Source organism: Scleropages formosus, chromosome 11, assembly GCF_900964775.1.
Source record: "Scleropages formosus chromosome 11, fSclFor1.1, whole genome shotgun sequence".
NCBI lineage: Eukaryota > Metazoa > Chordata > Actinopteri > Osteoglossiformes > Osteoglossidae > Scleropages > Scleropages formosus.
The window spans coordinates 2,089,595-2,116,326 of record NC_041816.1 but is presented as its reverse complement, the minus strand read 5'-3'; the positions used below and the strand labels follow the sequence as shown (position 1 = coordinate 2,116,326).

Sequence of the window (26,732 nt, the reverse complement as noted above, 5' to 3'; positions counted from 1 at the left end):
CATTACTGACGGGAGCTTGAGGAGCATCATCCGAACAGGGCGACTGAAGAGGGGGCGGGGGTCAGAGAGGAGGTGGCGTGCTCCTGCATGTGGGGGTACAAACTCCTGAGGGAGACAGAATTCGTTCAGAGGGATTGTTGAACAAGGAGCTGCACGGATTACAGAAACAACAATCCTTCTGTCTTGCTTTTTGGGGGGGGCATTTATCCTCGTGCAGGATGCATTAAGGAGCGACGTTTCCACTGCCGAATATCTTCGCTGCACATGCAAGAAGATCGACAGCCAGACAAGACAGGGTTAAACTGATCCCCTTGACAAATTCTCCAGTGAAAAATACAGGTAGGTGATAGCCAGTTAATTAAAGTGCATATGACGTTCAATATGTGCAGAATTATTTATAATAACAGCAACATAAAAGAAGTCTTTTAGTATTAATTTATTGAATGAAACAGCAGTGCATTGTTTGATATTCAAACTGGTTTAGTTATGTATTTGTGTCATGAGTATGATGCTGTAAGGAACATGGTGCGGTTTGCATGATGGTTAAAAAGGTTATGCAACTGACTTCTACGGGCATTAATATTGCATAATAACAGGGATAGCTTTGGCACTACAGATTGTGGGAAAACAAAGTAGTGTAAAGTAGCGTGTGTAAGCACTTGTAGTTTGTGTGGGTCTGTGGAACACGTTCGCTGCACTAAGTAATTTGATTAAACCTAAAGTAGGTCAGTTGGCTTCTCCAAAGCAACTTACAATGTTAACACACACACACACACACACACACACACATACAGTATAGATACATTATAACATTTACATTACACTATATTTATGGCCACATTTTACTTTTGACAAAAAATGGAACAGTGGCAATGAGGTACAAACCTTCACTTCTTCATTTATATTCTGTATCAATTGTGACATGATATAATCTACTTCATGCGTGTAAATTCCTGGGAAATACTGTAACATTTTTCTCACAGTAATTTTATAAGCCAACTGTCAGTAGATGACATAAATTTGGGCTTTTGTGGCTGATATGAACAAGCAAATTTCTTTTACTCTGTTCACAAGTCACTCGACTCTCTTTTTAATGGTGTGTTTAATAACACATATTGTAACTATAATAATGCTGTAGAGTATGTCAAATATTTGAGCATGCACATTTACTGGAAACTCGTTTTTTTTTTTTTGAGAGGTTTCAAGTTTGATAAGGAATTGAATCAAGATATTATCCTAGCAAGGGGGCGTGGTGGGGTGGTGCAGCGGGTTTGGCCGGGTCCTGCTTTCCGGTGGGTCTGGGGTTCGAGTCCCGCTTGGGGTGTCTTATTATGGACTGGCATCCTGTCCTGGGTGTGTCCCCTCCAGCCTTGTGCCCTGTGTTGCCAGGTTAGGCTCTGGTTTGCCACAACTCGGCTTGGGACAAGCGCTTTCAGACAATGTGTGTGTGTATTATCCCAGCAATTCTGCAGCCCTTCCCAGGATGTACAAAACTATGTGTTGCGTTGCTTTAACTCTTCTGTCCGGTTTGTTCCATATCTGTACTGGACAGTTTGCCCAGCTGGACCCTCACTTTTGACTGGTACTGTATAATAATAAGGTAATAACTACAACAAACAGATGCAAATTTGAATGGACATTCTATCTGCTACTACTAAATATTAAGATTAAAAGTTATTTGTTGAATCACTAGTCATTAAACAAAAAATGGATTTGACTGACTGAACCAGAACATGAATTATTTATCGCTGTCACAAGCAAGTGTTATGTAATAGTAGTAAATTTAAATCTTACAGGAGACTATTTTTACTTATGGATTCATTTTTACCAGTAGTTATTTAAGTGTTGCCTTGCCATCATCCTTCTGTACACCATACTAAAAGGATATATTTTTCTCTATGCATTGCATATGCGAATATGAGTTGCACAACGCACTGTGCATGCAATGGTATTGAATGGTTATTGAACAGCTTTTAAAGGATGACAGTTTTCTCAGTTGTAAGGGGTGAACAATAGCAATCATAACAATAACAATAATTTATAACAATAATAACAATAACAATAATTTCAATAGGGTCCATCTCATTGTGACATTGAACAACCAGCGATACCAGTGTTATCATAGTAAGGTTCTTCACATGAAATTTACAATATTTTTTCTCATAACTCCCTCCCTAAACTGTTGTGTGCAAATAAATTTTATTAGGTAATTTGACAGACCAACATTATGACCCGGTCTCAGCGCTCGTCTGTGGAAACCACATAATTAATGGCTGCACACATGAGTTGAAGCTCCAGAGCACAACAAACAATGTCTGTATGTGTCTGGGTGGGTACCTTCCGTTAAGTCACAGGGAAGTGCTGCCCTCCTCTCCCTTGGCTGTGTCCGTGGCCGACATCACTTGCCAAGCAGTTTATTTAGGACCAGCTGGAAAATGGAAATGTCCTGCTGCTGCTGATAGCCTGTGTTTATTCCTGAAAACATCTGGTCTACTATACATAAACCTCAGAGCTTGTTGTACATCATCAGCAATTAGACACTGAAAAAAAGGGGGGAAAATCTAACTGAAATCAACAGACGTTCGTGCTGCAAGATTTATAATTATAGGAGGCTGTAGAACAGAACGGACTCTGGCAAAGCTGCTCATTACTCGGTGCAAAAGAGAATTCGGTACTTATTAGACATCAAGCCCGTTCCAGCACAACTCCATTCATCCCTCAGACAAAGAAACTCTTTCCAAAACACATTTCTGATAAAGAATAAGAACCAAGCAATTAGGATGCTCGAGTGACCAAACAGCCTACAGCCAGTAATTGACCAATTTGTCCTGGGCCCTGATTACGAAAGCAATTAAAAATAATGTATATGATAGAACTTGTATGTTTTAATTTGTAAAATATTTCACTAGTGGTAAGCCTTACTTTTTCCTTTACCAGAGACTCTTGTCATGGGCACCCTGCACATAAGTTGTCTGAGCTTTTAAAAAAATATAATTAACAAGACTATCACATACACAGGATACACACACACACACACATTTTCAGAACCACTTGTCCCATACGGGGTCACGGGGAACCGGAGCCTACCCGGCAACACAGGGCGTAAGGCCGGAGGGGGAGGGGACACACCCAGGACGGGACGCCAGTCCGTCGCAAGGCACCCCAAGCGGGACTCGAACCCCAGACCCACCGGACAGCAGGACCGTGGTCCAACCCACTGCGCCACTGCGCCACCGCACCCCCTATACACAGGATACTAACCAATTAATCATTATGCATTTTAGATGAAGTGTTCAGAGCAATTAAAAAATAAATAAATATTCATAAACACGGGGGCGTGGTGGCACAGTGGGTTGGACCAGGTCCTGCTCTCCAGTGGGTCTGGGGTTCAAGTCCCCCTTGGGTACCTTGCGACAGACTGGCGTCCCATCCTGGGTGTGTCCCCTACCCCTCCGGCCCTACGCCCTATGTTGCCGGGTAGGCTCTGCGACCCCGTATGGGACAAGCGGTTCAGAAAATGTGTGTGTGTGTAAATATTCATAAACACATGGGCTTTGCATCTTGCATTTATGTTATTGGTTATCTATTATCCGTCTACATTTTCTACCACCTACTTATATCATAAGCATCTATTGGTTAGAGCTCCTGTCTTCAGGCCTGAAGGTCACAGGTTTGAATCGAACCTCCTGCTCTAGTACCTTTGTGCAAGGTATGTACCATGAATTGCGCCAGTAGAAAACTGTATAAAAGGGTACATACAGTAATTGTAGGTAGCACTGTAAATGCCTTTGGAGAAAAGTGTCACCTGAGTGAATAAATGCAAGTATCTGAGAGTTTGAGAAGCCTTCTTTGAATGGAAAGATGAAGGTGACAGCTGTGGCCATGAACTCAACCTTTCACTGCTTTGCTTATGGAGTTTTGATCAGTCATTATTACAATAACCAAGAGTTCGCACATAACATTTCTTTCCTGTTTGTTGGGCAACACACCGCCGACACAGAGACCTTTAACCACCTACTTTGCAGAAGATGTCAACGGCCTCTGAGAAAGGAGAGGAAATCATGTCTAGATGTGTGTCGTAAGTGTGACAGTGTGAAGTTTTCAACCCAGGAGCTGGTGCCTTACCTTAGGGGTCTCAGCATGTGTGTTCCACAGAGTGGAAATCCAATTTAAGGACGTGGATGTGTTTTCTCTGACGGGCCACCTTGGGCTTTTGGAAAGAGAAGAATATTGAGACTCGGGAACATCCCATCTGTAAAAATACATCATGTACAGCAAAGTGAGACAAACTGCGTTCCTTTCCCTGCAGGGGAGTAGAGAACCATTTGCTTTCAGGACAACAGCTGCAAAACAGAAAATAAGCAGTGCTGCCTTTTATGATAGCAAGGGTGAGAGACGGGGCCAGTAGAAACTGCGGGGAAAAAACAGGGGAAAAAGAAAGTGAAGAAAGGATGAAAGGGAAAGTAAGTGTGTGTTTGCATTTTTTCCTGTGTGTGTGCATGTGTGTGATGTCCACTCATTCTCTGTGGACATGCTGGCGTTGTGTAGTGTTGAAGATTTGAGTAATCCGCCTGGGAACACTCTGGTGTCCTCAAGAGCCAGCCAGCTCTTTTGTCACCTCCATACAACCCCCCTCCCCCAAAAAAAAAAACATACACACACACACACACACACACACAAAATTCAGTCCTTCAGTTCTTCATCTTACTGCCCAAAACTGAATTAGGGCATTTAATTTTTTCCAATTTTTATCCCATTGAAACCAATGCAGTTACATGATGCTGTTTCAGCTGTCAAATATGAAACTTCTTCTTCGTAGTCTCGAATTTTAAATTGGAACAATCTCAGTAAATAGTATTTAAACTTCTCTTTGAAAAAAATAAAGCTTTTCTGCTCCATTTATTTCATTATAATGTATATAAACGGTTAATTTTCAGGGGTGATGGAAATTTCACAATCCCACAGAGCATGAATCTACAAGGAACGATACATACTAAACTTTAAAATTAATTGCTAATTAATCTTTCAATGGCATATTCTCATTAAAGCAATTCCATGACTGTTTACTTTTTATACTGTTTTATAAGTCCCAAAAAAACATTTATCTGTAGGTGGGCAAAGTGGCTATTTAAGGATGAATTATGAATTTATGAATATTCCATGCTTCCAGTAATATTTTTTGATCATTCATCTTAAAAACGACAGGCGAGCATTTCATTTACATTTGCATTTATTCATTTGGCAGAGACTTTTGTCCATACAACATACAACTAATGCTAAATGACAAGATGTGAGAATCATTTCAGGCCACATAGGTACATGAGCTCAGTCAATGCCTTCTCAACAGACCTGTTAGGCCTGTAACTAAGGAGCCCTCAGCCCATTTATTATTCCCATTATTGTACTTGGCTTTTGTTTTGTATGGAATTTCATCCAAGGATGATTGGATATTGGGAGATATTCCCTCGGTTAGAATTTTCATTCCTTCCATTATCAGTAACCTTTTATCCAGTGCTTGATCACAGGGGTCAGGAGACAATCTTAGAAGCATAGGGCATAAGACAGGGTACACCCTGAATGGGATGTCAGTCTATTGCAAGGCAACCATACAGAGACACGCACACCAAGGGCAATTTAGCATCAACAACTTACCTGAAACACATACCTTTGGACTATGGCAGGAAACCAGAGCACCTGCAGGAAACCTATTTAAACACAGCAAAACGTGAATTCCGCACAGACTGGCCTGGATTCAAATCCATATCTGAACCCACAGGGCAGGAACCAGTGCTACTCACTGTGCAACTGTGTCAGCCCTGCTGGAAATATTCTATATATATTCTATATTTAATTTTCAAATCATAAAAAATTATGAAAAATGTAGAAAATAATTTTTAAAACAATCTAATGTCTCAGCACATCTTCTGGTGCTCATCCAGATTCCAGATTGCTTTGCCCACTGGAAATAACGAGGCCTGCAAACTGAGACTGAGGTTGATTTTTTCCTTCGTGAGAGCAGCTGTATGAAAGCTGTTGTCTGCTGGTGTTATCTACCGTGAACTTTTTCTTTCCACTGGGCAAAAATAAGTTGAATTTTGGTCACGACATAGACGTTTGTGCTTGTTTAGACATGAGTTACCAGTGTGCATGCTACCACAGCAAGTACAACTGTTTTCTCATGGTGCGAGAAGATGTGGGTTTGATCCCTACTCAGTGGGTGTGGTGCTTGTACGTTTGTATGGATTTCCTCTGGGTGTCTGGACTTTCTTCCACAGTCCGAGGACATGCTTTCAAATGGATACTCTAAATTTCCCATAGTGTATGTGTGTAGGGGGGACGCCGTGGTGCAGCGGGCTTGGCCTGGTCCTGCTCTCTGGTGGGTCTGGGGTTCCAGTCCCGCTTGGGGTGCCTTGTGTCAGACTAGCATCCCGTCCTGGGTGTGTCCCCTCCCCCTCCAGCCTTGCGCCCTGCATTTCTGGGTTAGGCTCTGGCTTGCCACAACCCCGCTTGGGATAAGAGGTTTCAGTCAATGTGTGTGTGTGCGTGTACGTGTGTGTGTGTGTGTGTACCTTAGAGTATGGTTCACTGGTGTGTAGACAAGTGACTCATTGTAAGTAGTGTATCTAGCTTTGTAGGTCACCTTGGGTGAAAAGGTATGGTCTAATAACACTAGATACCGTTTGCTGGAAGTTGCTTTCGAGAAAAGTGTCTGCAAGATGACTAAATGTAAGTTAAGTTCCATGGAAGAGATACATGTAAAGTCATACATACACACACACACACACACACACACACACACACACATTTTCAGAACCGCTTGTCCCATACGGGTTCACGGGGAACCGGAGCCTACCCAGCAACACAGGGCGCAAGGCCGAAGGGGGAGGGGACACACCCAGGACGGGACGCCAGTCCGTCGCAAGGCACCCCAAGCGGGACTCGAACCCCAGACCCACCGGAGAGCAGGACTGAGGTCCAACCCACTGCACCACCGCACCCCCTGGTGTCATACATACATATATATATTACAATATCCAAGGATAACATGAGACAGTATGGTGATACAGCGGGTAGTGCTGCATCCTCACAGTTCCTGGGCAGTGGGTTCAGACATGGGTCTGAATCCCTGCTCATTCTGTGTGCTCCTATTGCCTCCCATGGTCCAAAGACATGCATTTCAGGTGAATTGGTTACTCTAAATTGTATATGAGGCTACCCTATGATGGACTCATGTCCCATCCAGTGTGTACCCTCTTCAGCTTGCGTCTGCTGATTCCTGGTTAGGCTCCTGACTGCCGCAACGAGGACGAGTGGTTAATGAAAGCAAGAAAAGGTAGCACTGAAGAATATTCTCATAATGGGTACATTTTATCAACCTATTTGAAAATTGCTTTTGCGTTAGATCATTTCTGAAATTATGCTGAATCTGCAAATTTGCATCAGCAAGGGCTCATTAACATTTTTAAACATTTAATTAATATATGCTTTCTGCAATGTGCAGAATTCCTGCTGCTCTATACTAATTACTGGAATATAGACAGTAATTTATTTGACATTCATCTCTAATGTATTTCCACATGCAAGTGGATGGAAAAACGGTTCTATTTTCTTTTCTTGCTATTAAAAGAAACATTGACCAAAATATGGCTTGAAACTGAGATGATAAGGATATTTCCAGAAATAAAAATGGAAATTGTTTAATGACATTGAGTTATGACTGCTATGACTGATGTTGACCTTTTCACAAAAGTCTTCGTGTCAGTTTGGAAGTTCATTCGATGCATTTTGCCTCGGTGATGACAGTGGGATATTTTAGGCTCGAACTTGGTTAGAACTTGCCTTGGTTGTGACAGTGCCAGCTTGACATTTTTTTAAAACTTGAGGAAACAATAATAATCCTGTCAAAAAGGAGGATTATATGTGTGTTATTCTTCACTTTCACCACAATAAAGTTTTATGGAATTCATACTGACCATTGAGTCATCTGAATATCAGTCACATTTCAGCATCATACTGACATTCCGTGCACACTTTGAGTTGATCCCAAAACTTTTCTCAAGCTGTCATTCCCACTCTACCATTTCACTCAGTTCCGTCCTTGAGAAAAGAGAGGCAGTGAAGCCAGCACCTTGTTACGGCCTCAACTTCAATAATTCTTTTAAGCAGCAACGTGAGATCGCTCCATCTTCTATACCGCTTTGCACTTAGAGGGGAGCTTTCCCCTTCTTCATTCCTCTCTTGAGTATGCAAATCGCAGGAGCTGTGGGAACCCGCGGCCGAGCCGGTGCTTGTTTGTGGCAGAGGGCAAAAAAAGTGAAGAATTGAGCTCAGTTTAAAGCCGCGCTTGAAACGGTCACCTAACGCTCCAGATCCCGACTCCCTCCGCCTCCAGGGTTTCCTCGCACCGACTCGCATACTGTCCTGTCTGTTTACTACTGGGTGCCTTCAATGGGACCCACAAGGGGCCCCTTCATAGCTCATTTGTCATCTCCGTTTGGAAATATGCACCGGGACAATTAAGGTCCCTCCTGAGCCCCGCGCTGCCCGTTTCCCAGCTCTGGGGCCTGAGAATAAACTTGGACTCATTTAAACTGGCCCTTTATTCCGCGGTGTGATGTGTTCCAAGGCCGGCTTGCTTCATTGCCTGTTAAATACAAGGATTTTTGTTTGGGCTTTGGCTCACAGCATAAACTTCTAGATAATTAGAATCTAGTTAGACAGTCCATCTAGCCACGATTATTCTGTTTTTCCATGTTATCAAATATTCAAATGTCAGTATGATCGTTTACTTGTTGCTCCGTCCGTGATCCATACCAATGGGTTCATTTGAATGCTGACCGGGAATTTCCTTCTGTGTGAAACACGGTGCCTTTGGTCGTCCCGAGTCTGTCATTATTGACTCCAAGCAGGTCCGACTCTAGGTGGACGAAGAAAATTACGAGGCTGTGGCAAAAACAGAACTGCGAAATATTTAATTGTAGGATAAGAATATTACGGCTGATCGCCTTAAGCGAAGCGTGATTTTGCAATAAGAGTTCACGTAGGAAAAATGCACGATGACATTCCATTTCTGTAATAGGGAGCGTAGCTGATGTTTGCAACCATCTTTTATACGGTACGTATGACTCAAAGGTTACGAGCGCTGCAGCTTGGGTATGTAATGGCATTAAAAACCCCAATCCTTGCAACGAGAGCAGTTCATATTAACACAGATTATTCCATGATTGCTTTGTCTAACTACTGTGATTTCATGAAAGAAAATTACGGGTGGAGATGGCAGCAATGAATATGGATTGAAATGCTGTGTGTGTTAGCAGCAGGGTTAACATAATAGGAGTATTACACTTTTAATAAAACCATTATATATTCACACAAGCAAAGGGGATCCTTTAAAGCAGAATATGGCATTCCACAAAGCACAGTCGCTGTCTGTGCCACGCTGGAACACTGCGGTGTACAGACTTGAAGCAGCACCATGGGGATTTACACATTTCTCTTGTAAAAGGGGATTAATTCTCGGCAAGGGATTTGGTGTCATTTCTGTTTTGTACCACAGATCGCTGTTCGAGGGCTTTACAGAGAGAGGATGAGCTCTTCAAAGCAGGCAGCCCGGGATTAGCTTTGTGTCAAAATCAAACTTTATGGAAAACTTGACTAAAAAAGTGCTTTGGAAAACAGAAGAGCAGCAATGAGGACGACTATAATAAATTCAACAACTGAAATACCTCACCTCCCGTTTTCACCATGTCGTCTCATCTCCTGCTATTTTAGTATCGCTAGTGAAAAATTATTAGAGGAATCAAATGACCCTTTCCCCGCGAATATGAAAGTCATGTTTCTAATTGTTTGCAGGCCTTATTACTGTGTTATTTTTGTCATTTGTGACATATGGTAGTTGATTATTTATTATCTACAACCGCTTGTCAAAGCTGGGTTGCAGGCTTGCAGTGGTCTGGAGCCTATCCAGGTAGCATATGTTTTGAATCAGAGCAGTCTTCGAACAGGGGGTCAGTCTATCACAGGGTAGCCACACACACACACACACACACACACACACACACACACACACACACACACACTCACATAAAAAGGGCAGTTTAAGAGTCACCGGATTACCTGAAACACATGCATTTGCACCGTGAGAGAAAATCAGAGCACTCCGAAGAAACTGAGGGAAGATTTGCAGACCCCATGCCAGCTGAACAGGGATCAAATCTACATCTCTTTCTGCAGCCCAGGTGTTATAAGGCACTTACGCTATCTGCTGCACCACCACACCACCCCGTATTTTAACATGTATTCTGTATGTAGTTACCATGATTTCTTATTTGCATTGTTCTTTTTTAGTTTACGCCTTTGTCCACGGCCACTGAAAGGGTTATGCTTATAATTTCACGAAAGGAACAATTTAGAATTAAATATATGTTGCAGAAATGATGGGGGGGGGGGGGGGGGCGCCAACACCCTGAGCTAGCTGTCGTTGTCATTTACAGGACGTTTAAAAATATAGAATATGCTGAGCGGTTTCAGTCGGCTCAGACAGTGAAGCGCCTCTCCTGACCGCAAGCTTAGTCCTGTAACTCAGATGATGGTTCACATCTGATCTTAGCAATTTACGGAGCTGATTCCGATAGTCCCTGACCTGACTGACTGCTGCGTTTGTGCCAACAACTGTGCACCGTTACGCACTTTTAGTTTGCCAGCTACCAGCACTGAGTGATTGGCCCCTCCAGTTATTATTCATGGGTAGCGTCATCTCACATGTGGTGCGTAAAGAAAGAAGTCAGCTTGACAGGGTGTTAATAGAAGGAATGCCAAAGGCCCGAGTGCTTGTGGACTGTCAACACTCTAAACAAAATTAGAAATTACTTTTGTGCGTATAACAGAAAACTGTGTCTGCAGACAGGAGAGTTATACCCTTCACTATTGAGAAGACTATTAATTTAAGCAGAGTTTGCTTTTTGTATGCTGGAAGATGTCATTTTTGGACTGGTTTAATCAGTAAAAACCTCTGATGACAGTCTTATTCCTACAGTTCAGATTGTTGGTAACATCTGGTCTTCTCATTCTCCAGCTGTTAGCGGTAGCCACTAATTTCGCGTCTCGTAAGAGAAACTAGTCGAGTTCCTGTACATGTGCCATCCGCTACACACTCATACTGGATGCACTTTTGAGGTTTTCAGCTGCCAGAAGTGAAAGATGCACTTCTCCAGAGCAGCAGCGATGTGCAATTTAAAGCATGTGTTATTGGGACTGAAATGAAACCATCATGCGCCCTCTTCGCATGAAAGCCAATTTTTAGCTTATTCGGCAATTTCATCGATGACCATCTGTCAAAGGCACATCAGCTTTGGAAAGTGTTCAACAGCTCCTGGTCTCTACAATTGGGAGAACTCTTGTGGACATTCATTCAGCCTCAAGGGGCGCATGTAATGCCATTATGGTCCACTACAACATTTAATCCAATCTGAAAGGGTAACCTCAGTTCATGAAGATGCAACCGCTCCCCATTGATTTCAGAACTAGTTAACATACATAACACCCAAAGGGAAAATCTGTGTACACATTTCTACTAAATTCAAGTACAGGTAAGGGAATTATGAGAAGCGGTGCTAATAAAATAGCCAAGGCGTTTCGATGCCTATATATACTAGTTACGAAGCAAATGCACATGAAACAAAGTATAGACTGTATATAAAACAATGTGTATTTCATAGCCATAATTAGACAGAAATCTACTCTTAGTCTAATGAAACACTGCAACTTGAAACAGCATTAAATAATTAATTTCTGTGTTACCCCATGTTACGTTTTCAAAATTGTTCCATATTATTCTGCAACATTAACAATTATTGTAAATCGCAGATAATTCCGAAGTTGAAACCACTGAAAAAGCCAGGCGAGGTGTGTCACGTCTGCGGCACTCCGGTTTGTGTGTCTGTGTCGGATTAGCTGCGCTCAGGGACAGATTTGTTAATTATAGACACCTGTTGACTAATCGCAGCCGGCGGTCAGGTGAAGCCGTGCAGGGCGGGTGGTGGGGGGGGGTGGGGGGGGGACCATGTGCCTTTGGCCCGCCAGGGAACCTGAGGCCGATGGAGTACACCGCTCCGGAAAACATGGTGCTGTAGGTGTAGCTCACTGGCACGCCAACAGCTCTCTATGTTCATCCTGGGGGATCCATGCATTTTAACCTGCTGAAAGATTGTGGCAGAACTACTTCCGGTACAGTAATGCACATGCTAAAAACATGCGCTTTTGTCTTTCTATCCGTGCATGATCTAAAGGGCAGGAATTTCAGGAATGAGGGGTCTGATATGGATCCGAGTGGCACCCCGATACGGATCGTCTTCAGAATACCTTGATAGCTCCATTTCCTTTCGCCCGAATCCCCGGCGTGTTGATTGGTTTCTTTAACGGCACTTTTTTAAAAATCTCCAGAACGGCTTCATTCATCCTCTTCCTGTCCCCCTTAAACTGCCTTGTTGCTACGACAACCTCACTTAGTTTACTGTGACCCTCTCAAAGCCTTCGCTTAGGGAAACGGCGAGATCTGTGAGGGCAGCGTAAAATAGGATAATCGCCCTTGATTATGGGACTCTGGGCACCGCTTTTTCTGAGGAGTTATTTATCCCGGAAAGCGCTTTTCGGGTGGAAGAAAGGAGAGTTTGAGTCTCTTTCTTCCATGGTGGACATGACATCACCAGGTTGAATGGAGTGGCATTCTGGACACGCATGCCAACCACCGCCCCCCCCACACGCTCCCCTAACCCCGCACCCTCGGACTCACTGCTGCCAGCTTGGACTCGGCCCCCCTGGCCGCAGCAGCGAGGGCCACCACCGCCGTTCTCCGTGCTGAACAAAGGTCCCTCAGAGTAAACAGGGAAGTGGGGCACCTCATGTGATGCCAGCCAAGAGCATGGATGGACGCCTTGTCCTTCCTTTCACAGACTCCTTTTGGCCCAATGGTATGACCCTCGACCCCCCACGTCCCTCGCAGTATCCTTTAAAGGCCCATTTCCATCCAAAAACACTCTTTGGAATACCATCCAGTTTCAGCAACTTTAGATGACACCTCATGGAACCATCGACAGTGCTGTTACTTTGTTTGCCTTTCGCCTTGATAAAACAACTTGTCTACCTTTTTGTTGTCATGCAAAAACAAGAATGCAGTGTCAGATCAAATTTTCATCTTTAACATGGAGAACCTCTTCACATTTTTTTCCTTGGGCACAAATTTTAGCCGCCTATGAATACAGGGGTTACCGTGTAATTACTAACGCGAAATCCAGCCGGCAGACGGACAGTGTTTTCCCTGCCGTAACGCCATTACGTAACTTTCCCATCCCAAACAGAATTAACAGATAATGAGTTTACAAACAGGATCAGTGAATGGGTAGCGTCTGTACGCTCCAGTATAGGGCTGAAGCCACCATGCCTTTGTTTGGCAGCCCACTCCAAGTGTGCTTGGGAACAATTTGAATTGTTTTCTTCGAAAATCAAGTCATACAAGCTCTTCAAGTTCATGAAATAAATAAATAAATAATTAAATAAAAAGCGGTATGCCTGCACAACTTTATTTATGCTTTGCTATGTCACGACTTCTTGCCTTTTAACTGAGCCATATAGCTATCTGGAGTTCAACATTTACATAGTTAGATACATTAATTCATTTATCTGGTGCTTTTCTTCAAAGCAACTTACTGTGTTAAGGTATTTACAGTTACTTATTTGTTAAACTGGGGAATTTTATTAGAGCAATTTAAGATAAGGAAGAGCACCTTGCTCAAGAGTACTGCAACCAGAGGTGGCAATCGAACCTGCGACATTTGGGTCCAGTGGCAGTTTCTCTAATCACTACACTACCAGCTGTCCCCAGATGTCTTAGCAACTGCAAGGGACAGGCGTCAGAAGACCCTGAGCCGTGACTCTCGCTCATGCCTTTATGTCATCGTTAGCCGGACCTCTGCTGAGCTTCCCTTGTACCAAAAAGCAGAGAAGCATTTTAAAGGATTTTACAATGAAAGGGAGAACAGGGAACCACAGGGGTTTTCCTTTGCTTATAGTACTTAATCTGATATGACTCCTCCTCCTCCTCCCTCCGCTTGCTTATCCGGAGAGGCTCCAGGCATTCCTCTGGTCTGTACACTTGAACCAGGCCACCTGGGCACCAGCAGATGTGAATCCATATCCTTCCTGACTTTTGCTGAACCTTTAAGCATGGATGCCAAAGCGTGAACAGCTTCCACAGCCTTTTGTCCAGGGCCCAACGTAAGGATTTCTCAGCCGTCCCGGCCGAAATGTGAGGCGGATCTCCCTTGCCTTTCTGCATCTCCTTATGCATAGCTCGTGCGTCAAGAATAACTTCAGTCTCTGCAAAATTTCACTGCTTACGACAGTATGAGGTAAGAGGAACGCTGGAACATTAACGAAAAAGTCTCGAAATGCAAAATTTCTCAAAATTAATATATTAATGGTAATTTAAAATGAATGCCTGTAATGATCTTTACAGTTACATAATTGCTGCAGTATGGGATTATTGTAAAATTATTTTTTATTCCGGGGGGTGCAGTGGCGCAGTGGGTTGGACCGCAGTCCTGCTCTCCGGTGGGTCTGGGGTTCAAGTCCCGCTTGGGGTGCCTTGCGGCGGACTGGCGTCCCGTCCTGGGTGTGTCCCCTTCCCCCTCTGGCCTTACGCCCTGTGTTGCCGGGTAGGCTCCGGTTCCCCGTGACCCCGTAAGGGACAAGCGGTTCTGAAAGTGTGTGTGTGTATTTTTTATTCCTGGAATTCAGAGTAATTTATCCGAGTTATTATTTTTGTTGCATTAGAGAATGAAAAGGTCAAATGAGGATGCCGCAAGTTGTACTGTAATTAGATAATTGTTCATGGAATTAGTAATCCACTACGTCATGTGATCAGAGGTGACACGCCCTACTTTAGTGTTGGTAGAAGGGTATCTCCACACTACCTGGGGATGATGTCCTCTCACACTGGGTCATGCTGTCTTATTTAAGCTTTCGGCACTGTGATAGAAATATAAGCATTACTACAGTGCACGTGTTTGGCTACGATCCACACCAACAACATTATGAACACAGCGCAAAATACTATGATATTTTAATTTCAACAAACCCATGAATAAAGACAGCATAACCCCTATTCTGTGGCCTTCTGACTCTATACCTTAATAACACTCACAACTATCCTCTGTTGTGGTGCTTTTCCTAAGTGGGACAAGCGCTCGCTGTAACAGGTTTACCATGAGAAATCCTGTTAGGATGGGAAAGGTGTGAACCAGAGAGCAATAACTGATTTATTTGCCAGCTCTCACTGTGCTGAACTGCTGGTTAAAAATACTTGTAAGATTGATATAGCGTGTGACCTTATGTGACACAGCTCGGAAAGCACAAGGTTGTGATTTTTCTTGAAGAACAAACCTAAAAATACACTTGCATTTCACATTATTCCAGATTGTAAACTGAAGCAGTAAACAATTGCCAAGTGTGATTATTTTGTTCTTAGAGCAAGTATCTCACTCAATTCCATGATTCCTTTTTTATTTTATTTCATGAGCATTTTATTGACATTATTTGCTTATGGTACATGCTCAATTAACTCACCAATAGACTTGTATTTTCTGCATGAAATGTAACTACAGTCATTTAATTGTTTCCTGTCTTGTTATAAAGAGCATGCTCTGTGCCATCAGTGGGGCATTCAGAGTGATATAGGAAGATGAATCATTTCTGCATTTTTACTTTAGATGTTCATTTACAATGGATGTTTTAGTATTGTGACCCCAATTCCAAAAAGCTGGGACAATATGGAAAATACTAATAAAAACAAAAGGTATTTCATGTCTTACCTAATCAACAGCAATGTCTGTTGAGGATATACGTTTATACTAAAATTGATGCCTACAACACGTACCAAAAAAATTGGGGACGGGGTAGTTTAAGATTAATAATGATGTGACAAGTTGAAATAACAAGGTAATGTGAAACAGGTGGTGTTAAGCAGGTGAGGAAATTGTGTTACAGTATATAAGGAGCGTAGGGGGCACAGTGGTGCAGTGGGTTGGACCGGGTCCTGCTCTCTGGTGGGTCTGGGGTTCGAGTCCCGCTTGGGGTGCCTTGCGGAGGACTGGCGTCCCGTCCTGGGTGTGTCCCCTTCCCCCTCCGGCCTTACGCCCTGAGTTGCCGGGTAGGCTCCGGTTCCCCGCGACCCCATATGGGACGAGCGGTTCTGAAAATGTGTGTGTACATAAGGAGCCTCCAGAAAAGGCCTAGTCCTTCAAGAGCAAGGGCTGAGGCTCGCCAGTTTGCCAACAAATATGTCAGAGAATAATCCAGCACTTAGAGAACATGGTTCCTCCAAGACAACTTGGTAGGATTTTGGGCATTTCACTCCCTACAGTGCACAATATAATCAAAAGATTCAAGGAATCTGGTCAAATCTCGGTGCATAAAGCGCAAGACCAAAAACCACTTCCGATCTATGATCCCCCCAGACTCTATCACTATCTAAGAAACCATCGTGCATCTGTAATGGATATCATTACCTGGGCTCAGGAATACTGTGGTAAACCTTTTTCAGTCAACACCGGTCACCACTGCATCCACAGATTCAAGTTAAGCCTTTACTGTGCAAAGCAGAGGCCAAGCATCAACACTTTCCAGAAGCACCATTGACTTCTCTGGCTCGGTCTCATCGGAGATGGACAGTAGCACATTTACCTTCATTCATTTAGCAGACGCTTTTGTCCAAAGCAACACATATCTCAGCAAAAGTACAATTTATGCATCACATTAAGAGAAGGAGACATAAATGGAATCATGTTTTGTGGTCCGATGAGTCAACATTTCAGATAGTTTTTGGAAAAAAACTGCTGTCGTGTTCTTCGGGCCGAAGAGGAAAAGGACCATCCAAACTGTAATCAATGTCAAGTCCAAATGTCAGCATCTGTCATGGTACGGGGGTGTGTCAGTTCCCACGGCATGGGTAACTTGCACATCTGTGAGGGCCCCATTAATGCAGAAAGATATGTACAAATTTTGGAGCAACATATGCTGCCTTGCAGATGCTGTCTTTTCCAGGGACGCCCCTGCATTTTCCAGCAGGATGACGCCAAACCACATTCTGTCCGGATTACAAGTGGATGGCTGCGGAAGCGGAGAGTGCAGATAGTAGACTGACATGCCTGCAGTACTGACCTGTGTCCAGTTGTGAATGTGTGGCGTGTTATGAAGCATAAAATATGGCAACGAAGGCCCTGTACAATTGCACAGCTCAAGACTGCTTTTGTTTTCATACAAGTGAAAGTAAATTTACAAATCACTCCCTTTTGCTTTTGCTAGCATTTTCCATACTATCCCAACTTTTTTCGAATTGGGGTTGTACATCAGAAATTCTTGGATTGCTTTATTTATAAATTTCAGAGCTGGTTTTAGATTCCACTGAAGAATTCTTTCAGAAACAGCTCACAAAAAGGAGAACTTGGAATACATTGCTTGAATGTATCCATTGCTACAGTAATTGGTATATGTTTTAGTCTTTAAAATGATTACAGCTAATCAAGCCAGGTAATCTTATTGTATCAGCTCAGGATAAGTTTCTTGATCAATGATCCTATAGCAGGAGTGGGGATTTGAACCAAGAACTCACCCACCATCTGCACCCCACTCAACCAACCCACTGCATCCCTCTGAACCAAGAACCTTCAGACTATAAGGTGACAACTCTACACGCTACATTGCCGTCCTAGGGAGCAGAGTGACCCAAGAATTTTTCTATTCAGATTCATATTAATAATTAGTCACCATCCCAGGGGGAGGGGGCGTGGTGGCGCAGTGGGTTGGACCAGGCCCTGCTTTCCAGTGGGTCTGGGGTTTGAGTCCCGCTTGGCATGCCCTGCGATCAACTGGCGTCCTGTCCTGGGTGTTTCCCCTCCACCTCCAGCCTTACGCCCTGTCTTGCCAGGTTAGGCTCCGGCTCCCTGCGACCCCGTATGGGACAAGCGGTTTCAGATGATGTGTGTATGTGCGCATTCCGGGGGGGGTGTGGTGGCGTGGTGGGCTTGGATGGGTTCCACTCTCTGGTGGGTCTGGGGTTCCAGTCCTGCTTTGGCTGCTTTGCGGCATACTGGCATCCCGTCCGGGGTGCGTCCCCTCCCCTCCAGCCTTACACCCTGTGTTGGGCTCCGACTTGCTACAACCCCCGCTCAGAGCAAGCGGTTTCTGACTGTATGTGTGTAGTCACATTTCCTAGCTGGCAATAAGAAAATTGTAGCAGGATACCAGCACAGTGATATTGTCCCAAAATGCAGAATGAACAATATAGTCACATTGAGGGGCAACCTAAAGCTTTTCAATAGATTTCAATACTTACCAAGAACCATAGTGGATATTAAAGAATATCACTGATTGATTTCTTTAAGTCAGTGACCAGACCTCATATCTATTAAACCTGCACTTCTTCCTGCTCTTTGTTCAGAAATCACCAGTAAGGCTTAAAGCTTGATAGAAGAAGGCAGTAAAAATTTGAAATGTGTATTTTTACTTTCAAATCTACACCAGTGCTTCTGTAAGAAGAGTGTTTGGGATGGAGTGGAATTCAGTAGTAGTTCAGTGTGTGTGTGTGTGTGTGTGTGTGTGTGTGTGTGTGTGTGTGTGTGTGTGTGTGTGTGTGTCAGTTAGCTACAACAGCCTGCAACAGGTGTTCTCACAAGAGGAATGGACTTCCTAAAACAAAAAAAAATGTAATATTTTGTCAGCTGAATCAGTTGTTGGTCTTCATTTCCACCTGCGTCACCATTTCCATCATCAGACAAACATCACTGTTCTGTTGAGCGGTCTATGTACTGCGTGTTATAAAGAAGAAATGAGATATATGCCGAGATACACTGGTTATATATTTATAACTGTGCATATTTTTCTCTGCCTGTTCAAAGCTCAAGCATGCATTGACCGGGTTTTTGTGTCTCTCAACCCTCTTGAACTCCATCTATCTGTGTCCTGCTCCTTGGCTGCTCACTCTCCTCTTTGGACTCTTTCCTCTTCATCTGAGGATTGCAGTTTTCTTCGGGGATGAACCTCTCCGCTGAAATCAGCTCACAGGCTGATCTCAGATAAGACACCATCTCTAAACAGCAAATTCTGCAAAGAATTTTTTTTAAAAGGCTGCTGTAAATCCCTCCTTCCCTCTGCCTGTTCCCCAAATGCTGCAGAGAACACAAATCCTATTGAAAATGAATCATTTCTGATGTTACACAGCCAGGGAGGATCAAAAATAATACTGAAATAAGCCAAATTCAGGGCTTGGCTTCTGTAGCCGCCTGCACTGGTGTCGAGATACAGGATGACATGTCAATCTCAGTAGCCGTGCTAATCCCGGCGTGACATCTGTTCCTCCGAAATAGGTCTGTCTGCAAGAGAGGCCCTTTTTAATCAAGCAGATGAAAGCCATTCTTCGATCGTCCTCCATCTGTTGGCTGTCTAAGCAACCCTGGGGAGCTTCACTGAGAGGATATGCTGTCAATATGTTCTGATGCACAGCCTCTGCACTTATCTTATGATTTGTCTTGATTTATCATAAGTAAAAGCCTTTAACCACTACAAATACTGACAGTAGTAAGAGAGATATCAACTGCTCAATATATGGTATTAAAGTTACAGAAGGACAGCATTAAGAAAGTGAACTTGTGGCCTGGAGCCTAGAGCTGAAAAACAAACAACAAAAAACAACAGCCTGGAGAGCAACATCCAGTCTTAGTAAAGAGAATCCCTACTTTCTGGGTGTTTTTTTGTTCTAACAATGTATTTGCATTTAGATTTATTCATTTAGCGGACGCTTTTCTCCAAAGCGACGTACGTCTCATAGAAAATACAATGTGTGCGTTACATTAGGAGAAAGTGAGACTTAGATGCAGACGTTTCATTCTTAAGGGACATCTGATAGCATAGTGGATCGAGCAACTTCCTTTTGGATCAAAGATTAAAGGTTTGATCCCCACCTCTGGCTGTAGTACCCTTGAGCAAGGTGCTTTACCCTAAAGTTGCTCCAGTAAATTAAACAGCTAAATGATTGTAAGCATGTAATAATTATGACCTTAACAGTGTAAGTTGCTTTGGGGAAAAGCATCAGCTGAGTGAATAAATGTAAGTTCATCACATGAATAGCTGCATGAAATTTCATCCATTAGCCCCAATTCCAAATCACCTTCCTAGAACTTTTCTTTTTTTTGAGATACATAGAAACATTTACGTTACATTACAGGAGTAGCTTTGTAACGGTTTATCCGGGCATGATCTACAAGTTATAGTGTATGAACATTTACACCTCACATGAACTGAAGAGATCATAGGCAAAGCGAGTCTCTTGTTTCAATTCAATTCAAATTCAGCGCATCTGAATTTAGAATAGTTTATTACTTTCATCCATGACTCACCACAACTTTCATTCCCAACCAGTGCCAAGATGCCTAAACAAGTGGAGGTGAGGATGCACGAGAGCCACATGGAGCCTGTAGACACTCCCACGAAGCCCAAGAGTGGAGGCATATGCAGCAAGTTATGCAAGAACATGCTGCTCACGTTGACAGTACTTGGTTAGTATGAACCTTTGACCGTTGGATTCTGGACCCATCTTTGTCATTCATTAATTGCAATTACTCTAGTAATTACTACTACGTCTCGCTTCTCTTGGGTTTGTGTGGGTTAAACACAAAGATTTTAATTTCCAGAAGGTTAAGACATTTTTTTCATGTGTTCTACAAGAGGGGGGTGCAGTGGAGCGACGGGTTTGGTAGGGTCCTGCTCTTTGGTGGGTGTGGGGTTTGAGTCCTACTTGGGGTGCCTTGTGATGGACTGGCGTCCCGTTCTGGGTGTGTCCCCTCCCCCTCTAGCCTTGTGCCCTGCGTTGCTGGGTTAGGCACCGGTTTACTGCAACCCCGCTTGGGACAAGCGGTTTCAGACAGTGTGTGTCCATTCTACAAGATACATAAGCCTCAAATACAGTGTATATATAACAGTTGAATACATTGAAGTATTAGTTGATGAGCCTGTGAAACTGAAAAATATTGCATTAATTTTCCTAAGTTGTAAAAATGACTAATGCATATCATAATAGTCAGTTTCCTTGCGTTGCTTTCCAATGATGGTCTCTTCTGGCCTCCAGGTGTGATTCTTGGATCTGTAGCTGGGATGCTTTTACGTTACATCTCACCCCTCCCCCCTGATGTCATCATGGTCATCGCCTTCCCTGGAGACATCCTCATGAGGATGCTGAAGATGCTCATTCTACCTCTCATCATCTCCAGTTTAATCACAGGTTTGCCATTGCGGTGTGGATTGCAATACTACACAATTAGGCATGTATACAATTCTTCCTAATATGTTACAGTGCTCTGTATGACTTTGTTGAGAAGAGCGCTATAGAAGATTGAATTGAACTGATTTGAATTGAATTGGGTACTGTGACATGAGAAGAGTGAAATGCAAAATGCAGAATCCAGATCTCCTGCACATATTGATAACTAGTGGGGTTATCAATACTGCTGTTAATACATTAACGATAGATTCGGCATCTGAAGGTTCACTAGTTGTTGCACTGACCCTTGTTCCACCCAAGGACTGGCTGGATTAGATGCAAAGTCTAGTGGGCGTCTGGGTACCAGGGCTATGGTCTACTACATGTCGACCACCATCATTGCCGCCGTGCTGGGCGTCATCCTGGTGCTTCTTATTCATCCTGGGAACCCAAAGCTGAGGGCCCGTCTTGGGGAGGGCAACAAGAATGAAGAGGTGTCCAGTTTGGATGCCTTCTTTGACCTCATCAGGAACCTCTTCCCTGAGAACCTGGTGCAGGCATGCTTCCAACAGGTATGGCAGCTCACTGTGCTAGAACTCCTTTTTCAGCTGCGTCCTATGCTTTACTGTTGTTTCTCACCAAATGACATGTTGGGCTACTTTTCTGCTCAGATCCAAACCGTTACTAAGAAGGTAGAGCAGGTTAACGATTATCCAGAAGACGTGAACAGCACCATGGGCGATTTTCTGCTGAACACCACCATGGCACCACCAGAGCCTGTTTATATCATAAAGAAATCCCTTCAGTTCAAAAGTGGAATGAATGTATTAGGTAAGGAATGGGGTTGCCTGCTGATGGACTTGTATTCCATAATACTGAAATTATATGAGGTAAAAAAAATAATAATAATAATAGTGGTTTGTTTGCATTTATTCATTTAGCAGACACTTTTCTCCAAAGTGATGTACATCTCAGTGAAATTATAGTTTTATTACAGCTTCTAAATAAGAAAACATATCTTCTGTCCTCATTTCACTATTATCAAGTGAAAAAGCAGCAATACAATGACTGTATTCTGCATTTTTTTTAAATAGCTTCTTTTGGGAGCTTTAAGGAATTTATTTGCCTTAAATTGCAGGCCTCATTGGCTTCTTCATTGCCTTTGGTATCTGCATGGGAAAGATGGGTGAAAAGGCAAGGCTGATGATAGACTTCTTCAACATCCTCAACGAGATTGTAATGAGGCTGGTCATCATGATCATGTGGTCAGTGACTCTTCCGGAGCCCGAGTGACTCTCCTGTGACGGCTGTAAAAAGGACTTTTGAAGTGGATTACGTAATTACAAATACATTCAAAATGGAACCATATGTGTTTTAATTCGCAAAAGCAATTATGCGTTGTTAAATGACGAGTTGAATCTATGGCACATTAAAACTGTGAAATTAACATAGTGCTTTAACACCTTTTTCCGTTTAAATATTAAACTTACATGCAGATTGTTTAACTAATGCAACCATTACTCCCAACAGTGAGGTCTTGTCTTTCTTGTTTACCTTCTCCAGGTACTCCCCCTTAGGTATTGCCTGCTTGATCTGTGGGAAGATCATCTCCATCAAAGATTTGGAGGTAGTGGCAAGACAGCTGGGGATGTATATGGTTACGGTCATTGTCGGCCTCATAATCCATGGCGCCATCTTCTTGCCACTCATCTACTTTGCCATCGTCAGAAAAAATCCCTTCTCCTTCTTCATGGGGATCTTTCAGGCATGGATCACTGCTTTGGGAACTGCTTCCAGGTACAGAATTGTTTCCCTCCATCATGTGGCCCATAATGTCCACCCTTGTAATACAACCATACTAATCTATCAATATTTTTATTGTGATATCTTCCATGGATTTATTTTTACTATTATATTTACAGCACTCATTAAAAACGTGCATTTTGAAGTGATCATCTGGCAGAAGTACAGGATGTATTACAATGCAAAATAAGAAAAAAGGATAAGAATATAAACACTGATCTGTTTTCTCCAACCTTCACCCATCACCTGTCTACCTGTCTCTGTCTACCCTCTCTCAGTGCTGGCACCCTGCCAGTGACCTTCCGATGCCTTGAGGAGAATCTTGGCATTGATAAGAGGGTGACCCGTTTCGTACTTCCTGTTGGCGCCACCATCAACATGGATGGCACGGCACTATACGAAGCGGTGGCAGCCATCTTCATCGCTCAGATGAACGGCATCGCTCTGGACGCTGGTCAGATTGTCACAGTCAGGTAGGCCGAAACACAGATCATATTTGTCTTTCCAGTTGAGAATTTGGTGATTGGTAGCAAGATATATACTTAATTTCTGCTTTTCTGTTGTATTGGCATTGCTATTAGGTATCACTGGATGATCAGCAAAGTATCCTCATTGCCCATGAATGTAGCAAACTGTCTTGAGGGTGCTGCCTCTCTTGGGGTGGCACAGCGAGTAGCACTGCTGTCTCACAGCACATGTGTGGTGCAAGAAGGTGTGGGTTTGACCCCTACTCAGTGTGTGTGGAATTTGCATATTCTCCCCGTGTCTGCGTGGGTTTCCTCCGGGTACTCTGGTTTCCTCCCACAGTCCGGAGACATGCTATTCAGGTTCACCCATAGTGTGTGAGTGACAGAGAGAGAGTGTGTTCCACTGATGTATGGATGAATGACCCAGTATAAGTAGTGTATCTAGCAGTGTAAGTCACCATGTGAATAAAGTGTGTGGGCTGATAACACTACATAGTATCTATTGGAAGTTGCTTTGGAGAAAAGCATCTGCTAAATAAATGAATGTAGGGTGTTTCTGTCATTTGCAGTGCTCTTGAAGGTAATGAGATATTACTTGTATGTCTGTCTGTTCCCAGTCTAACAGCCACCCTGGCCAGTATAGGGGCAGCAAGTATTCCCAGTGCTGGACTGGTCACCATGCTTCTCATTCTGACCGCTGTGGGCTTACCTACTCAGGACATTAGCCTACTGGTGGCGGTCGACTGGCTTCTGTGAGTTCACTCGCTTCAAATGTGCTCACAGAAAAAAACCCCCGGCTGAGCCTCCGTATGTGCATCATTAGCTGGAAAGCACTGCATGATGATCATGTCGTTCAGTTTTTTTACATCACCTTAGGCTAAAAACCAGTCCCTGAAATACAGCGTACTCAAAAGTGACAACGCAGATAGTATAGTAGAGTTGTTGCCTTGCACCCTAAGGACAGAGCTTCAAATCCCACTCCTCCCGAGTACCCTTGAAAAAAGTGCTTACCCTGAAATGCTGTAGTAGAAATAACCTAGCTGTATGAATTGTTAAATGATCGTGAGTCTCTTTTATACACAAACACTATACGTTGCTTTAGAAAAAAGCATCGAATAAATGAATACGTAATTTTTGTGGTTCCTTTGACCAACTAATGTTCCGGCCCAGGGACCGATTCCGAACATCTGTCAACGTGGTGGGTGACTCCTACGGGGCAGGCATCGTGTACCACCTGTCCAAGGCAGAGCTGGAGAATCTGGACGCCCTGCACGGGCGCTCAGACGACATCGAGATGACCAAGACGCAGTCCTACTACGATGACCTCAAGAACCACCGAGAAAACAGCTCCAACCAGTGTATTTATGCTGGTCACAACTCTGTCCGGGTAGATGAATGCAAGGTACATTTCACCCTTACAGATATAGAAACATGTATATAACGGAGTTTGTACTAACGCTTGTTTCGTTAACCATTGTCTTTTTTTGGATTTGTACAAATTTGTGTAAATACCTAAATATTTTCAAAGAAAAATTATTTAATGGGGAAAAAGAACAGAAAACAACAAATGTATATATGTATATTTTTAAAAATAAAGGTATATATGCACATTTTTAATCATCTATCCACTCACTTCTTAAAATAGAATAGCACTTTTTTTGAGCTGCCCAAACATATTCTTTGAAAGTGTCAACTTAATGAGGACTTCAAAATACTAAATCATGGTCAGGGTTGTAGTGTCAGTTTCTGCATAGAAAATATTTGCTGTTCTATTTCAAGAGATTTTAATAAGGGATGGTGAATATGAATTTTAATTTATGATCAGAAGTGACTATGAATAAATTAAACATAGTATATTTAATTAATAATTTTCTACAAAAATGAGCGCTCCTCGTGAAGTTAAATGCCTACGGAGAATCTGTGAAAAAAAGCAACCGGTGAACCATGAAAAAGGCTGCAGAAGATGGCAAACCAAAGAGGGATTTTTATCTGTCCCATTTTCCTACATCTTCGTCTTTCACAACCCCATCACAGGATGGGTGTAGGGAGAGAAAGAGCCACTTCAGGTGTACTGTCCCCACAGGGGATTTCTGACTGAGCCCCACTTAACCAGGTTACCTGAAAGATATTTCAGGAAAAAATTCCAATTCCGGCAACACGGCTTAACTGCCTAATCTGTTTTGTAGACTCTTGTAGAAGGTCTATTTTATTATTCATTAAATGTGTTTTGTGCTAAAATACTCATATATTGCATTAATTTATTACATTTATATACCTCCCCCCCAAGAAACTGTCTTTGTGAATAATGAAATATAGAGAATTTTAAATATTAACAGGGATTTCACCTTAACTTGTACAAATGACTTAGTTTCTTGTGTAAAACATAAATGTCAGCCCAAGGAATACATAATTCATTGTACATGCACCTTATTACTCGCATTAGTCTACAATCTGCTTTACTGTTTTATGGCAGCCCTCATGCAGGCAACCCGCTCCACTGCCCAACACTATCATTAGTTAGATATTAAATACTCTTCCGCATTTGGTCAATGTTAAAATAATTTTAATAACAAAATAAGCTCTCACTTCTCCACCACAAACGAAGCAATGTCAAATGAGAGTGTGAAGAAGACACAGAATAGTGATACGGTTCTGCCATTGTCCTCAACAGCAGACTTAACCTTTGTGTTCCAAAAAGTTGCAAGCTTCATATTCATGAGGTTTGCTGAAGATTAGTGAAATAAAGGCACTTTCATTTTACAGTTAGATATTGCTAATAATTGCTTTCAGGTACCCTTGGCCACAAATGGCTCCAGTGCGGAATACACTGTCGTTGGGGAAGAACCATGGAAACGAGAATAACACAACACACAGAGAGCAACTGCACCTTACCCTGATCTCCACAACTTTCTGCAAGCTGGTGAAAAACAATCAATAAATGAGCCATTAACCCTAAACTCAATGCAAATAGATATAGCAAGAGGCGGTAACTGTTATTATTTAACAACTGATCAACTCTTAGTTACTTAGTAAACTAACGCTGATTTACTAAAATTAATAACAAACTAACCCCGAGCCAAATAGAAGCCCAGCGTGATTCATTATGTTCCTTGGAATAAAAAATAAAGCTCTGGGGAACAGAGGGAGAAAACAGC

General features: G+C 42.9%; 1 protein-coding gene across 3 annotated transcripts; it reads left to right on the top strand.

Moving 5' to 3' along the window:
* Positions 1-26,732, top strand: slc1a2a (solute carrier family 1 member 2a). 3 transcript variants are annotated; one of them, XM_018752408.2, is made up of 11 exons: positions 14,115-14,405; positions 20,470-20,606; positions 21,176-21,328; positions 21,629-21,879; positions 21,979-22,138; positions 22,446-22,572; positions 22,871-23,104; positions 23,389-23,583; positions 24,195-24,329; positions 24,748-24,979; positions 26,368-26,732. In XM_018752408.2, the coding sequence occupies exons 1-11, from the start codon at positions 14,401-14,403 to the stop codon at positions 26,437-26,439; spliced, it is 1,701 nt and encodes a 566-aa protein (XP_018607924.1). In that variant the 5' UTR covers positions 14,115-14,400; the 3' UTR covers positions 26,440-26,732. The 3 variants fall into 3 exon arrangements, with proteins under 3 accessions (XP_029111784.1, XP_018607924.1, XP_029111783.1); XM_029255951.1 differs by lacking the exons at positions 14,115-14,405; positions 26,368-26,732 and adding an exon at positions 1-339 and having other exon boundaries at positions 21,629-22,138; positions 24,748-25,018; XM_029255950.1 differs by lacking the exon at positions 26,368-26,732 and having other exon boundaries at positions 21,629-22,138; positions 24,748-25,018.

Bases quoted from the DNA above. Each gene is read 5' to 3' on its own strand.
- slc1a2a (XM_029255950.1), top strand. The intron at 23,584-24,194 runs GTAGGCCGAAAC...GTCTGTTCCCAG, and splicing joins GGTCAGATTGTCACAGTCAG to TCTAACAGCCACCCTGGCCA. The intron at 24,330-24,747 runs GTGAGTTCACTC...GTTCCGGCCCAG, and splicing joins GTGGCGGTCGACTGGCTTCT to GGACCGATTCCGAACATCTG.